The sequence below is a fragment of the Cryptomeria japonica genome, chromosome 6 (genome assembly GCF_030272615.1).
Source record: "Cryptomeria japonica chromosome 6, Sugi_1.0, whole genome shotgun sequence".
NCBI classification, from domain to species: Eukaryota; Viridiplantae; Streptophyta; class Pinopsida; order Cupressales; family Cupressaceae; genus Cryptomeria; species Cryptomeria japonica.
Window position 1 is genome coordinate 143,860,964 of NC_081410.1, and position 17,352 is coordinate 143,878,315.

Genomic DNA, 17,352 nt, shown 5'->3' on the forward strand with positions numbered 1-17,352 from the left:
AAGAAGGCTTTCAGGAGGTCTCCTGCTCCTCCTACTCAAATTAGGTATTTCCCATTTTTCAATGGTAATTGCCTTTCATAAAATAAATTTGGACATAGAGAAAGTGAGTGCAGAAGTAATAATAGAACTCAATTATTTATTAGACAATTTTATGCTTTCAATAAGGTTGTTCATAAGGCTAATGAGTGTAGAAGTAGACTGATGTGGAATATGAATGGTACGAATGTTTTGTCTTTCGATGGATATTGGTATACTTGTAATGAATTTGGGCATAAGATTATTGAGTGCAAAAGTAATATCAAAAGGAATGAAAGTGTAAGAAGAAATAGAAATGGTCCAAACAAGGTCCAACATGCTATAATTGCAATTAATATGGACATATTGCCAAGTTCTTGAAAGTGAAGGATGTGAAGACTTTGATTTGGTAAAAAAAATTAATGTCAATGATGAAAAGGGCAAGATGTATAAGATTTGGGTAAGGAAATCAGATGAGAAAGATGAAATTGATTTTGTGGATGAGACCACACCCTCTGACGTTGTTGATTCCTCTTCCAGTAACTAGAAAAAAGGCATTGCCTAAGGGGAATAATTAATTGTAGATCTGATGAACCCCCCCCCCCCCCTCCCCCATTTTTGTTAGCATGACAAAGCTTATGGAGAATTTTTTCAAGCATTTTGAATGTTCATGGTGACCTATAGCGTTTTTGTGAATTTTGGTCGAATAATATAGGATCTTTGGCTTAAAGCTTATATAGTTTGTGAAAGATGTATTTTAGATAAAAAGGATATAGATAGTTTGTGCCCTCAATATAGGTTCTAGATCTAAGGAAAGATTCAACCTCATCATAGGTGAGGATATAAAAGCCTATGAAAGATTGATTAAGCAAATAGATGAAGAAGCAATCAAAATTGCAGAAGAGGTTGCCAGGATATGGGCATTCCCAAAAATAATTGTGCTAGAGCAAGTCAAAAACTAAATATTGATTGTGCAGATGAGTCAAAAGAAGAAGAGTAATGAGGATATTGGTTGAGATTGTGGTTCAAAACCTATTCAGATATGGAATCCAACAAGGGTAAGAAGAAAGTTACTAAAGAATAAGTTGCAAAAGAGACTCTAGGAAGATTCGAGGAGAAATAATATATAGGAGAAGAAAGAGATGCAGATGATAGAAGAAGTGCAAGTAGTGGTGCATCTATCCAGGGTTTTTTTAAGAGATCTTCTCTTGCTTCTTGGATTGATGCAGTGGTTGCTCTAAGGGAGAGCAGTTAAGGTTGAGGTTTTTTAATTGCATGAAAGTGGTTATAAAAGAATGATATACCTATGAAGGGGAGTATTGTAGCTGTTTGTGTTATCCCCGAAAGGGAAAGAGAATAAAAGGTTATGGTCTATAGTGGTGTATAGAGTTTTCAAGTTTGCATTCGTTGTCCTTGATTTCAAAGGGAGATATAAGTTATTATTTTTATTAGTGTTCCCTTTGTCCTTGATGTCAAAGGGGAGAGATTTTAATAGTGGTAGAAATTTTAATTCAAGTAATTAAGAATTTTTAACAACAAAATAATAGACATTCAAACTAGTAGAGCTAAAATATATGCATCATCCCAAGACATGACTAGTCCTAACAACCATAGGGATTGATTAAAAAAATGATGAGGGAAGTAACAACCATGATACCTCTAATCAAAAGGTAATAATTAGCATGGCATCCTTCCTTCTCTTGTGAGACCATTCAAACATGACAACCTTCATTCTCCAACAAAATCGTTCCTACTTTAGTTCAACCAACATTAGAGTCATGTCAACCTTAGTTTTCTTACGAGACTATACCATCTTATCCATCACATCAACCCAACATTCAAACCCCTTTCAACCAAAATAAAACCCCATTCAGCCAAACCCAAAATCAAAACCCAACCATGTCAAAGCCTCAAAAACATTCATATGATCATCCAAAGAAGAATACAATACTAAATATTCTTACAGGAACTTCCCAAGTCATGTTTTCCAAGAAAGATCAAAATCATATAACAGTGTCTAGCAAGGGCTTGTCCTTTCATGAAGAAGTTGACCCCCAAGTAGCCTCCATATCTTCCACCATTTCATCATCCGATGAAGTCACACAAGAGCAGTCTACACCATCTCTATTCAATAACACAATCAACCAAGGGATCTCCATAGTAAAAATACAAGCTAATCCAATTCGTGATGCTAGTCCCTTCCATGCTTCAAAAATTAAAGATCCAATGCCACCATATGTTCCATTTCCAAGAAAACCTACTTCAGAGAGTCTTATTCAAAATCCTTTCTCATCAACCAAAGTGTTGAAACCTTCCAAGAATCTTCCATGCATATCCAAACTCCTTCCCCGTGTCAAAAGGACAATCCAAAGTCAAAAGAAACGAGTCCTAAAATAAATCAAGATCAAGAACAAACCCTTCCATCCTACCCAGTTTTTGATCAAGATACCACCTATCAGGAATCTTATGATGATCCCCTCATTCTTTTCTATTCCATTCATAATGATACCCTTTTATCTCAAGAGCAAAGTGTCCTTTCAGGTCCCATCCAACATCCACTCCCTAAGAAAGATCATGATATCCCTTCCATCTCCTCCAATGATACAATTCAAAATCAAGAGCAAAGCATAAACTTCGATGATTCTATTCCAAGTCAAGGTCAAAGTATCCCTTCTTCTAAATCCAAGCATACACAGTTGCTATCCTCCAAACCCATTCTGGGTCCTTCTATTCCAAAATCTAAGTCTTCCTCCTTTCCATCCATATTAGGACCCTATGTACCTTCATCCATTATTCATATTATCCCTAGCTCACAATTCAATTCTCTTATCATTAATCAAGATCAACAAAGGCACACATATTTGAGTACCTTCCAACCATCTACCTACACCAATCCATCCAAAATACCTCCAAATCATTCTTATTCAACCATGAATCCAAATCCCTTTAGAATAAATTTGGATGTCAAGAATGAAATCTATAAGTCAAAAAATCCACATACATCCAAAAATCAACATGTCCAATCTAAAAGAGGTGTCAAACTAAAGAAAAATTTGATCCAAAAGCATAAAGTGATATCCAAAAGGCCACAAAGGCCCATCGAGCAAAAAGAAAAATCAAAAACTATGTGGGTTCCTAAGTCAATCATAGAAGCAATGTATTCCAAAGAATCAGAAAGAAACAAAAAATTAAAATCAATGTGGATTCGCATAAAAGCATGGCATCCCAAAGAAAAATCAAAATATAGCATCCAAGCTTTTTATTCCAAAATATTCCCTCAATCATCCATCTACGCATCTCCCACTTTCCAAATCTATTCTTCCATCATTTCCTTCATCCATTTTGGGTCCTTATGTCCCAAAAATCGATTTTCCTCCATCACTTCACCACCTCTCAAGTTGTGTACCAACATTCATCTTGAAGACATTTCCATCTTTCCTTGCATAAATATTCAAACATTCTATCTATTATCCAACATCTCTTTTCCATGCTTCCATTCCTCCCATTGAATCAATTGCATAAATCCTTCATCTTTAAAATAGGCATTTGTGTCATTTTGTCACATGATCGCTCCTCTACACTCAACCTTATGTTCAGTCCATTTCCTAGATATCTATTCATGAAACACTTCAGAATCTGAGGCTGTTCCTCTTTAAGATGATCTTTTCTATTGGGATGCGTACTCGATCTAGAAAGAGAATCACTCATTTTATCTTGATATCAACATCTTTTGATTACCATATCTCACATACTTAATCAATTTCCCTAAGTCATTGTGTTTTCTTAGGTGAAGACGTGGCTAGTGAAAAATCTAAAATCCTACTTCAGTGCCACTGTAATTCTCTAACCAATGTGAGGTTCATTGTTTATGAGCCAATGCACAAAAGAATAAATGACAAGAACAAAAGCAATATCAAAAGATCAAAACAAAAGCATGAGCAATAAAAGAAATATCAAGAAAAGAAATTTAATGCAATGTCAAAATGCTTGGCTATGGGAACATGTTAGTAACTCCATCGAGGCTATGGAAGCCTGGCTGGCAATGGAGCAATATTTGTGAGATTAACAGCGATAACCTCATCGGAGCTATAAACGCTTATTGGCAACGAGGCTCTATTCAGGATACTTTTGAAGTCAGGATAACTCACGTAGCTAGTCACGTTGGAATCTAAAGATTACAATGATCACGTGGGTTGGAATAAACCCAGTTACACATACCTGGGTAATCAAAGACTACGTACCTTGATCCGTTTTGGGATTCTTCTTTCCTTTTGAGTATGTTTCCTAGTCGCTAGATATGTTTGGTTGAATTTTCCAGAGGTTCTAATTGTGGGTTTGGTCTCTATCTTTGAAATGTTCAAGAACACTTATTCAGGTGGTGCTATATGTTTTAATGATTTTGCACATCGCCATTTTGTAAATGGAGACCTCTACACTTGGGGACAAGTTTCATCCACTCTATCCTTCCTATCAAATCTCCCATTACCCTTCTTCCAAAGTCCATTACCCTATCTACATCCATCTTGTTTTTCTATCTTTGATCTTGAAATAAACTAGGGATCTTCATAAGAATTAGGCATCCTCTCTACTTCACCTTATCAATATCCTCTACTCCATATTCCTTATCCTATCTATTCCTTGCTTCTATCATCCATCACTATCTATGATCTTGCTTCACCTTATCCATACCCTCTAGTCCATATCCCTTATCATATCCATTCCTTTCATCATACATCATTGTCTATGATCTTGCTTCTCCTATCCATATCCTATCTTCATACATATCCCCTTTTTCAAAAAATCAAAAAAATCTTTCAACAAAATCAACAAAAATAAAAACCTAAAAATAAGATAAAGTCTTGAAAAAATCCTATCCATTAGATAAAGTCCTAAAAAACCCCTAAAAAATAGAAAATGTCATGAATAAATACCAAAAGAATCAAATACAATTCTAAAGAAATGAATAGAAAAATGTCGAAAAAATACCAAAAGCAATAAAAAAAAAATTTGAATATGATCTTGAAAAAACCCAAAAACATCAAAAAAGCTCTTGGAAAAGAACTAAAAATCCAAAAACAATCTAAAAAAATTACAATAAAAGGTTTCGCAAGAATCAAACACCCTAGAAAATATCAAGCAAACACTTCACACGAAGTTCGCAAAGGATAAAACTATCTTATCGAAATCTGCAATCAAGTTGATCAAATTGTCTTATCAATAGTATCAAGTGATCATTATTGTCTTAAATAAAAGAAGGATACACTCGAAACCAGACATGTCAGTCTTAAACGAGGTCCACATTTTTAGAGATCAAACATTATCAACCATCACATCAAACAATTAAAGAAAAGGCGCAGATTAGTGTGGTTGCTGAATTTGGTCCTAATTAGTCTTTATATTTTATCATTTGGTGATAGGTCATGTTTCTATGCTACTCAAGGATGTCCACAAGTGACTAGAGAGCTGGGATGGGCATGATCCTTTTCTTTGTTTTTTGTTTGTGGTGTGGACCAATGAAGTTATGGGGCAATGGTGCCATGAGTGTCTGTGATGGGTACGTTCATTTGGCAAGTATCTCATGAAGGATAACTATGCTTGTGACTACTGCACATACCTCGACCCCTATCATTATACCCAAAATAAAGGGTTCATTCCTTGTCTACAACATGTTTGTTTATGCAATGAGATATCTTTACATCTTGGTTCTTTATAACATGGTGTGCTAATCTCCATTGTTACATAATAAGGATCAATGATGAATATATTTTGCACTATGAATAAAGGCACACAAGTTCGTGTATCTATCATCATCAATCATTTTCATTTTCATTTCATTTTTCTTAGTTTTGTTGATTCTTTCTCTTAATCAATCTCTCTTCTAACATGTCCTCACATCTATTCTCTCTAATCTTTCATGCCTTCTTTCATCTAACATTCTGAGAGAGAGAGAGAGAGAGAGAGAGAGAGAGAGAGAGAGAGAGAGAGAGAGAGAGAGAGATCATTCATGTCTTTAATGCACAAACAATCTCTTGAGGGAGCATTATACCCTAAGCGTTGTCAGGGCATACTGAAGTGGGAATTTTTTTAATTTTCTTCGAAACAATGTTGTCTCAACATTTTTTTCAAAGAAGGGAAAATGTAGACACCTAAAAAATCTCTCATTCATATCATACTAATTATTCAACTTATTAATTAAATAATTATTTAATTATTTAATTAAACTAATAATATTCTTCTAAATTGATTTTAATCATCATCATCATCCATCTTACTAATTTTTCAATTTCCATCTCTTCATTAATTAATCTTTCAACCCTTTCTCAATTATTAATTAAATATCATTCATTTAATTAATTACGATTTAAATTCCTTAATTAAATAGTCTTTATTATTTAATTAAATTTTATTTCTACTGATTAAATTATTTAATTCATTCATTCATTCTTCAAATCCCCAAATTCGGATTTCAACTAATTTCATCTAATTTCATCTTTCAAAATTCACATTTCACCAAATTTCAATTTTATCACATTTCAAGTTAATGTGCATTTCAATTTCATCATTCGAAAATCAAAGTTTCAATTCAAAAGTTATACATCACATGTTCAAAATCATGACTAATTGGTCAAATCAGTTAACTAACCAGTTAACTTAGTTAACTCTCCAATCTCCACTTTTAACTCCAATCACCTTTTTCTAACAAGTCAATCAATTTAGTCTTCTCCCTAGTCAATTTAGTTAACTAGCTAATATATCTAGTTATCAATCTAATCAATTAAGTTATCTCTCCAATCTATCCACTTAACAGATCAATCAAAGGAGTTAACAAAACAATCAAATCAATTTAACTGTCAATTAGCACTTGAGTTCCATTTCTCACCCAATTTGTCTCAAAAATCTATAAAAGAAACATCATTTCTCCATTTCAATAAATCATGATCTTTGAAATAATTGTGTCTAATATATGCAAAAATCTCAGTGCAATATTTGAGAGCCACCTACAACACAATATTGGAGAAGAACAATGGAAGACATGATTCAAAATAGGGAGTTTTTTAATTATTCATTTTGCATCTATTTTATTGATTTATGTTTAGGATTTACTTAATTAGTTAAGGAATTAGTTATTTCCCTTTTACTCTAATAAGCTTTGATTTACCTAATGATTTTAAGTATGAAAACAAAAACCATACCAAAATTACATGCAAAAAGAGGTTTGCACAAATTGGATGCATACAAATAGCCTCAAATCACGATTTTTGTTAGTTGAACTGCAAACTATGAGGTGAATCGACTATTGGCATGTAAATCGTAGATTTAAAAGTAGATCATAGTTTTAAGTACTCCTAAGATCTCAAACATGAATAAAGATAGAAATTACAAGTTTAAATAAAAAATCATCACATGCAAGTCTAAGCCTTGCAACCTATAAGAAATTTTTATGGCCTCACATGCATATAAATGACTTTACATGCCAGATGGAAAATCCAAACCCTTTACATAGTGTATTCAATCAAAAAATTCATTATATGGATCTAATGATCCAAAACCCCCTAAATGTGCTTTTAATCTCCTTAGCTCTCTACTACACATTATTTTGCAAAGATCACACATAGAAAGGCAAAACAGATAAATCTTGGTGTTGTGTAAACAAAATACATCTTTTCATATAAACTACATGCAATTTTACTATACCAATATTTCAAGCCATAACATCACTCTGAAACCATGTGAGAATTGATATCTTTTTGAAGAATGACAGTACTTGGTCAAGCCACAAAATATGAACAAGCTTATCTCCTAGCAGGATCTTCTACTAGAAATTTTATCTTCTATTAAAATTATCTTCAAATAGGAGTAATCCATGCAAAGTATGAATACTCTAGAAGAAGTAATATCCTAAGAATGTGCTACACTAATGATCAGGGGTTTTCTCTTGTTCATACTATTACTATTATTCTTTTCCTTGATACATGTATCCTTTTGGTCTTTAATCATTTAGTTCCCAACACAATCATGATGTTTTGATAACTTTAATGTGCCCATATAGATTAATTTATCCTACTCTCTAGTGAATGCCTTGGCAAAGTCATCAAAATAAAGAATTGTGAATCTTTATTTTATGACAAACATAGTAACATAATGTATATAAATAAATATTGAATAATCAAATTTAAAATTTTGAAATTACACTTAAAAATAAATTGATATTACTTCTTCCAAAAGTTGCGAGCTTTTATTTATATTCTTAAATACTTGAATTTTGTGATAATTCCTAAATGTTTTGATTAGATAAAAGATGGGATAGGCCTATTAGTGGTACATAACAGCCATACAGGTGCACAAGGGGAATTCACAAGCAATGAGATCATCGAAAACACAAAAAACAAAAAAGGTAGCTCATTTTTGAAAAGGATACTTTTGACTGGGGCATCAACTAGCAGGAGAGAGATCCCTATCAATAAAAATTACCTAATCACAACAGAGGTATTTAGGAGAACCCTAAACCATCTACCAATGGAAACCCCTTGCACTGGAACAATGCAGTCAATGGAGAAGACAACAAACATCAAGTTTTGAAAGGCATCCTGAAACCTTTTACATAAAGAGTCATTACGAACAACACTATTCATAGTAGACAATATCATAAGGTTTTGATAGGTATCCCTAAACCTTTGACTGAAAGAAAAAGCTGAAAAACAACCCATAGAAGGCCACCTCAATAGGTCAGTTATTAATACGAACACAAGAGAAGAATCCCAACAAGAACAAAAATAGAGACAAATGAATCCCAACTCTAGCACCAAACAGGAGGCCTCAAGGGGAACAAACCCAAGGGGAAAGTCACTTGATGGGGGGAGCGGGGTTCAATGATAGAGAACTTAAAAAACAATAGCACCCCCCAACAACAGAAGGATTATAGCATCAAAGCAAATTCATAAGAAATAGGGTGCTCTTTGGTTAAACACCTGCAGGGTAACTAGCCCTCAAAACCTTTCCACATTCCATCCACCACAACCCAAACAAAACTTCTATACAACAAGATGTCATAATTCTCAAGAGTGAAACCACTCGACCCCCACAAACCTCTATTAGCAAAATGGTCAATGAAGATCCAAGCACCTTCCGGGCTAGCCTCCATAGGGACTGTGGAAGAAGCGAAGAAAACATCCATCCCATAACCCTTTCCAGATAAGTAAGGAATGCCAAAAGAAAGTCTCACGAAAGAGGAGACAAAGCTACCCCACTCCAAAGACCAACAACACTAGAGGAAGTCACCTGACTCAGCACAAAAGCCCACCTCGATAGAACCAATACTAAACAAAGGAGCCCAAAGAAGCACCCAAGGCACTTTCAGGAGCCAAACCCAAGTGATGCTACTCCACCAGAGAGTCAAAGAAGAGAAGGAAAGGAGCCCCAAAGCACCAAAGGGCACAAGGAGCAACAAGCCTAATATGTTCTCAAGTAAAACTAACTAGACCTAGGAGATAAAGTCCTAAATGTTTTTTTATTATAAAAGCAGGGAGACGACCCTGAACCGAGAACAACATAAAATTACATAGTTATATCACCAGGCAAAGAAAAGCCACCCAGAAACCAAAATACAGAGCCCACCCTTCAAAGAACAGTCCTAAGTGTTATTAATATTACTTTGACTTAATTAATTACTTAACATTACTTGGTTGACATACTTAGCGAATAAGCTGAATAATCACATATTAAAAATTCCTCTATTGTTTTCCACAAGTTCCTTGCTATTGTGAAACCCTAAGACATCTAAAGAAATACACAATTCTCTAAGCCATGGGTGCACCAATACTAGGAGTATAAAGATATACTCTCTAGGCTGGATTGAAGCTGATGTTATAAGGAAAAAGCTATTCTATAAGAAAATGGGTACATCAACACAGAGTGGCGAGGACAAATTACATGTGAAAGAAAACACAAATCTCTAAGATTAATAAGAATGCCTATGGATATGGACTCTGGGAATCTCATTCCACATGTTTTTTTTTTGTAAGAGTAAAGTAACATATCTTTTCTAGCTAAGAGAGATATAGATTTAAAATTTAGAGAAGAAAACCTCTTTCCTTGAAATGCGTGAACTGACATAAGAATAATGATAAAGAGTAATCCATTGGTCAAGAAGGTGGGGTCTGTCTCTCATCTCAATTACTTTTTGGCATGGATTCCAATAACCAACCAATCAATTCAAACATTTTTCTCGCATCCAAGCTATTTTTATTTTTTTTGTATAGGGAAAGGGTATCACTAGCTGTATAGTTAATTTGGCATAACCTAAGCTTGGATTTTGCCATTTTTTATTTTACATCTAATAAATATTTTCTATTATTTTGTTTAATTGTTTAGTTTGATTATCATAAAATTTGAATTAGTTTCACTTGTTTTGTATATATGCCTTACACCGTAAAGCCTAAGAATAAGTTGTCTCAAAACAAAAGGGGCTTTGGTTTAGGGCCTATAGCTGAGGGGATGGACATAATTGTCCTCCTTGAAACACATGAATATGAGGGCTGCAGGGTTTCAAATTTTGAGGGTTACACAAAGATGTCAGTTTGGAATGAGTTAACTGAAAGTGACAAGGGATATGGAGGGGTAACAATTTTAGTAAGAGACTCTTGGAGAAAAATCATACAAGTAGAAAAGGAAGACTCAAATAAGTAGTACATATGGGTAAAAATAGAGGTAATGGAGAAAATAATTTATCTTTCAGCATGTTACTTTGCTCCCCATGGCTCAAAATTCTACAAGAAGAAGAAATTAGACAAAGAAGACCCATATGCAGTGTTGAGAAAGGATATATCACCATATAACTACAAAGGTGAAATCAATTATAAACTCCTTAATCTAACTCAAAGAAAGCAGTTCTCCTGGCATTTGACAAAGTTGTTAAGGAGAATACCAAAATCAGAGCCTCTTGGGGTATCCCCATGTTCCCCCTGTTCAATGTTAGTAGATATTTACAACTTTATTTCCTTCTCCTTTCCCTTGGTATCCCCGGTTTTTCCAATTTTAGACTTTTTCATATTCGGTGGACTAGAACCCTGTAAATTGGGGTTAGGGGTTTTATACTTACCGATCGCCCATCTAGGATGTTTGTTTCTTCTGCTATTACAAGTGCCAGGTGTAATATTTTATTGGGGGCCCTCCTCTTAAGAAGGACGGTGTTCCAAATCATCCGAGACATTGGGGTCCTGCTAGTTCATAGCCCTACCAGACTCTTATTTGTCCATCTCCATATCAGACACATAATGTACATCAGTGTTGGCCAGAGATTTGAGGGATTTAATCGTCGAAGAGGATTTAATCCCATGATCCTTAGCATATTCCATGATGAGCATGATTAACTGGGCATCATACATAATAGGGTTGTCACTATTTTTCGCATGATTCGCTAGGCTATTTTCAAGAGAAGATAACAAATAGAAAGGCAGAGAAATTCTTTTGTTGTGCCTAAAATGGTTTAATATCATAAAGTGGTAAGAGAAAATACTAGAATAGCATCCATCAAGAGTAATGTACCACATAATCACTTCGACCATCTCCACCCAAAGTGATTGCAGGTCCTTCCTATTATAGTCGGCGTCCTTCATCTTTCACACCCTTTTTCTCTCGCTTTCTTTGTCAAAGAATTCTGCTATGACTTCTTTCATTGTCTTCCTCTCTTTGCAAAACTTATTGCCTTCCATATGCAAACCGGATATCTTCACCTTGAAGGTTTCATCAATTCTAAACTCTGCTCCAAAAGTCATGAGGATGCCTTTCTCCCAACCATTCACAAAATCCTCTGTCACTTTGGGGTCATTTCCATGAAGCCTCTCGAGATACGACACAAGGCCTCCATCTGTAATCTTTGTCCATATCTCTCTGTTCTTTTTCCGATTCTTGTAGGAAGTAGGCTCCATTCTATTTTGTCACCTCCCATGAGCAAATTGCCTCTACAACAATGGATGAAGGTACCAAACCCAAATCAGGTAATGAAAAACCAAATACAAAAGAAAACTCTGGAAACCCTAGTTTTGGATTTCGAACTAAAATCCCACGAACGATTATTATTCATTTGGCAATCTATCATCATTAATGCGCTAAGAATGGCCAATGCATTCAACATCCTTTCTCGTCAGTTCACACAATTGTATCAAGAAATTTTCCTTTTTCATCCACCACTATATGTCCACATAATCCACACCAATGTTCGCCATGTGGTCCACTGGCATGTTACCTTCTTGATAAATGTGGGAGATTTTGAAATCATCCTATTTGGTAATCATGATGTGGCACTCTTGAATCAAATGCTTGATGGTCCAGTCGGGATCATTTGTTTTACTCACACACCTAATGATATTTAGAGAATCACTCTCAAACCAAACTTTTTTGAACCCTTCTCTGATTAGCATGTGTAACCAAATGTAAACATCTTTAGCCTCGACATAGTGGTTTGTTTGGGTGCCTAGTGGGAGTGTCATTGATGAAACAAGCCACCCATTGTGGATAAAGTCCTAAATGTTATTAACATTACTTTGACTTAATTAATTACCTAATATGTTCTAAAGTAAAATTACTTTTAATTTTACCACTTTATCTAAAAAACTTCATAATTATTTTCCATATGTGCTTGTGTTTATATAGTTCTTAAAGAGTAATATTAGATCAAGAGACTTAATTATGTACAAAGGAAACCCTAAAATTCATATTAATTATTAAACTGATTAATTTTATCAATGTCTACAATAGGCTTAACTTTCTTAGTTTATTTTATTATGAGAAATCATTTGTCCCTAGGAAATAAAATCATCTTATTTTTCCATATGAAATATTTGTAGAGCATTAAAATATGTATTCTTTGTCAATCCATTAGTGTATAATTGAAAATAAGAATGTAAGAAAAAATCATGTAGCACACACACTAGTACGCACAACACCTCCTTAATATTTCTTAATGAGAGAATCACCTTGCAGATACAAATGAAACTTTATTCTAAATAGAAAATGGTAACCATGTAATTTTAAGGGATTAGTAGCCTTAAGGAATATGTACAAATTTGGCAAACCCTTACAAAAATGTAGCTTCACAAAAAATTTATAATTTCAAAAATAACTCTCAACTTTCAAATCATTTATACGAATTATCCTTTAAGTTTTACACATGCTTGCCTAAAGAGAAATATGTCTAGTGTGTTTGATTAGTTTCTACAATAATATCTACATGGGTAGTGCTAACTTAGCAAATTGAGAAGATGTTGTGTACCACTTTTGGTATGGTGATGGAAGGACCTGATGTGTGGCATTGACTTTTCATTAGATTATGTGGAATGCATAGGTGACAATGATTCAAAGATAGAATTCCAATTAATAGTTTAACATTCAATAGTCAAGGTATGGTAGAGTGGGCATGTAGGTTGATTATTGGAAAAGAATGTTCATGGCAAGTGTGTGCATTGAGGATATGGTACTTAAATGATAAAGCCAATGGGCAAACACTAGATGTCACAAGAATAATAATGTCTTAATGAACAACAAGAGACAAAAAGAGGTGACAAATGATGAAATTGCATCTAGGAAATAAATTATAGCCATCATGAAGTAGGTATGTTGGTTAGAAAGTGAACCCAATTCTTAGTACTCATCCAATGTATGCTATGAAATTTGTGTAGTGGAGGGTACACCAAGTATTGGTATACCAAGGGTACCACAAATTAGTATCATTTGAGAACCTCATAAAACTTCATACTTCTTACCTCAACCATTGTAAAACATTAAAAATTGTAAAATATGGTATGTTATTGAACCTAAAGCCATATACTATTGTTAAAAAAATCTACCTTTGTATGCATATTGGAAAAAGGAAGAAGGCTTTACACAGAATGTTTATATTTAAGCTAATGAATGATATTCCTAGGTTTTGAGCCCTTATATAATGATAAGGTAATGTTAAAATGAGACTAAACTATGTCATACCATGTGTTATTTACGAAAAAAAAAGATCACTAAAGATACTCTTGTTCTATTTAAAAAAATAACCTTAACTCTCTCAAAATGTAATATAAAAATGCTAACCTAAAACATTATAACTCTAATACCATATAAGATTTTAAGGAAAAAAAAACCAACATATAATGCCTAAAAATTACTGTAGAGAATATCATGATAGAATATCAAAAATAAAATATACAAATTGTTGTAATTCAATTGATAAAAGTTGCAAAACATAAAGAAAATTAAGAAAAGAAAAAAAAGCTAGCATATAATGCCTAAAAATTACTTTAGAAAATATCATGATACCCATACCAAAAATAAAATATACAAATTGTTGTTATTCAATTGATAAAAGTTGCAAAACATAAAGAAAATTAAGAAAAGAAAAAAAAGCTAGCATATAATGCCTAAAAATTACTTTAGAAAATATCATGATACCCATACCAAAAATAAAATATACAAATTGTTGTTATTCAATTGATAAAAGTTGCAAAACATAAAGAAGATGAAGGTAAGAAACGGTGGACACGTCATCCAATAAAAAATGTAACTCTCAGTCTCGAAGAATGGAAAGAGTAACCTATTTTTTCCTCAGTAATAAAATAAAGATGTTTTGGAGTGTTTCTCAAGGTAATTTTTTCGCTCATTCACACTTTCTTGAAGAATTAATTAAAGAGAGCAAGTGTAAAAACTAAAGATCTAACAAAATTTTGTATGTTATACAGAACGAATAGCTTGTTTTTGAGTTACCTGTGCCCTCCGGAAAGACTTGTGGTAATATTTCTTTTCTAACCGTCTTCTGCCTTAATATTTGTTTTGTGACCGTCTTTTGCTGTAATGTTTCATCAAGAACCTTTGTTGTAGCCGTCAAATTCAGATCCATATAGAGCTCACTTATCTTGGTGCGAATACCGCTCAATTTCTCAGAGTTTACACTTGATTTCAAGAAGCTGCAACATTAAAAGTATTTATTAAATGGAGTAACAAAACAAAATTAAGTAAAGAAAGCATAACATCGTGGAGGAAATGATGTACTGACTAACCTGAAAAATTTTCCCGATTGTTGTTGGGATGCGCAACATAGAGATCCTTCTATAATGTATTGAAAAGCTTCTTCAAATTTCACCTTTTCTTCTTTTATAAAAATGTTTAACTTTGTAATATGAGATACAAGCTTGATCATTTGTTGCAAGAGCTCTACACATTCAATCCTGTTCTGTGATACTTTTGCACATTTTGAGACCAGATAGCCTACCATGGATAGCCCTGCAACTGCCCAATGCAGCTGCCCAATTTGCTCAAGTATATTTCCTACAATTTTTGTTGCTTCTCCCAACTGAAAAGAGCTATCCTGTAATCCAAGTAAAGCACGGCTAAGAGAACAGGGAAAAATGTATAGTTATTAAATGCATTGTGCAAGTATCAAAAATATGATTTGAAATGTTGATGTAAATAAAAACATATAATAGAAATTCAGAAATGTTGATACAAATAAAAACACACAATCTAATATTTTGATGATGGATCACAGAAAGAAAGATTGATTAAAATAAAAATACATAATTTAACTTTCTGATGATGGATTACAAAGTATGATCTGTAACATTGATGTAAATAAAAACATACAATTGAAATCTAAAAACAACACACAAACAACATTATGAATTGTAGACAACTGATATCATTAACTAACCTTAGTGTCGATTTTTATTTTCTCTGTATGATCATTAACAAATTTTAAAAATGTGCCTCCGCTCTGGATAATTGAAGCCCAGTTTGACGGCTTGTCTGTATGAGAACTACTTGTGCTTGGAGTATCTGTTGTACGCTGCAAAACAATAACAAGAATTGAACACTATGGAAGACCTCTCATCATTATATTACCCTTAAAATTGAAAAAAAGATCAAGCTTATACTAACCTTTTGAGCCGTCTTTAAGTTATCTTCAATGGCTTTGATAAAACCATCTCCCTGGCTTTTAATGTCGATTTCTTGAAAATTGCTGATAACTTCTTCGAGCGTGCGTGGTGGCTTTTTGGAAGAAGGAGGTGGGTGTGGTGCTGTAGATGATGGCTGTGTGGAGGAGATCACCATCTGAAGTTGATTAGGAGAATGTGTAGATGGATTTATGGAAGTAGTGACTAGATCTTGTGATGAGGATGTGCAGGGATTTACAGGAGGATTTGGTGGTGCACTTTCTGTGGGCTTTTTGGAACTAGAAGGTGGGTGTGGTGTTGTGGATGATGTCTGTGTGGAGGAGATCACAATCTGATTAGGAGAATCTGTTGATGGGTTTATGGAAGTAGTGACTAGATCTTGTGATGGGGATGTGCAGGGACTTACAGAAGGATTTGGTGGTGCCCTTTCTGTGGGCTTTCTTTTCCAGCACCAACAACAATTACAAGAAGGACCCATGGCCAGTCAGAGAAATTTTTGGTTGAGATACTTAGCGGACAAGCTGAATAATCACATATAAAAAATTTCTCTATTGTTTTCCACAAGCTCCTTGCTACTGTGAAACCCTAAGACATCTAAAGAAATACACAGTTCTCTAAGCCGTGGGTGCACCAATACTAGGAGAATAAAGATATACTCTCTAGGCTGGATTGAAGCTGATGTTATAAGGGAAAAACCTATACTGTAAGAAAATGGGTGGATTGACACGGAGTGGCAGAGACAAATTACAAGTAAAAGAAAACACTAGTCTCTAAGATTTAATAGGAATGCCTTTGGATTTGGACTCTGGAAATCTCACTCCATAACATGAAAACCTCTTTCCATGAAATGCGTGAACTGACACAAGAATAATGATAAAGAGTAATCCATTGGTCAAGGAGAACGGGTCCCTCTCTGGTCTCAATTACTTTTCGACGTGGATACCACTAAACCGACCAGTCAATTCAAACGTTTTTCCCGCATCCAAAGTTGCTTTTATTATTCTGTTGTGCATAGGGGAAGGGTATCACTAGCCGTATAGTTAATACTAACCCTCAATCAGTACTAACCCTCTCTTCTGGCAACCGCACCCCATAGCCTCCCTAAGACCCTATAAATCTTATGTTTCCGTATACAGTCTGCTACCGGCGGTTCGGAGAAAACGTGCATGTGCTGGGAAATGTGCGTGTTGGGCTCGAAAAACTGTCGTCCAACTTGCCCGAAAGTCTGGCCGCCGCGTTGGCCCCTGCTTCGCCTGTGAGAAATAAATAAGAAGGACTAACCTTTATTTGGGGGCATTTTTTCCCTCTAATTTATTTTGGCGGTAATAATAGAATTTTTGATAAAAACATTTTCTTGTGTTTGATTTCTCAGAAAAAAAAGAAACTAAAGGGAAGCAGGACA

General features: G+C 34.3%; 1 protein-coding gene across 2 annotated transcripts in view; it reads right to left on the reverse strand.

The window, feature by feature from the left end:
- The window catches only part of LOC131064972 (disease resistance protein RPV1), a 50,978-nt gene extending 34,164 nt beyond the window's left edge, over positions 1–16,814 (reverse strand). For both annotated transcript variants that reach the window (XM_059207242.1, XM_059207241.1), the window contains exons 1-4: positions 15,934–16,814; positions 15,707–15,841; positions 15,057–15,364; positions 14,764–14,963 (exon numbers count right to left, since the gene is read on the reverse strand). In XM_059207242.1, coding sequence (XP_059063225.1) covers positions 14,764–14,963; positions 15,057–15,364; positions 15,707–15,841; positions 15,934–16,428 — 1,138 coding nt within the window. In that variant the 5' untranslated portion in view covers positions 16,429–16,814. The remainder of the gene's footprint in view (positions 1–14,763; positions 14,964–15,056; positions 15,365–15,706; positions 15,842–15,933) is intronic.
- Between the last annotated feature and the right edge of the window lie 538 nt (positions 16,815–17,352).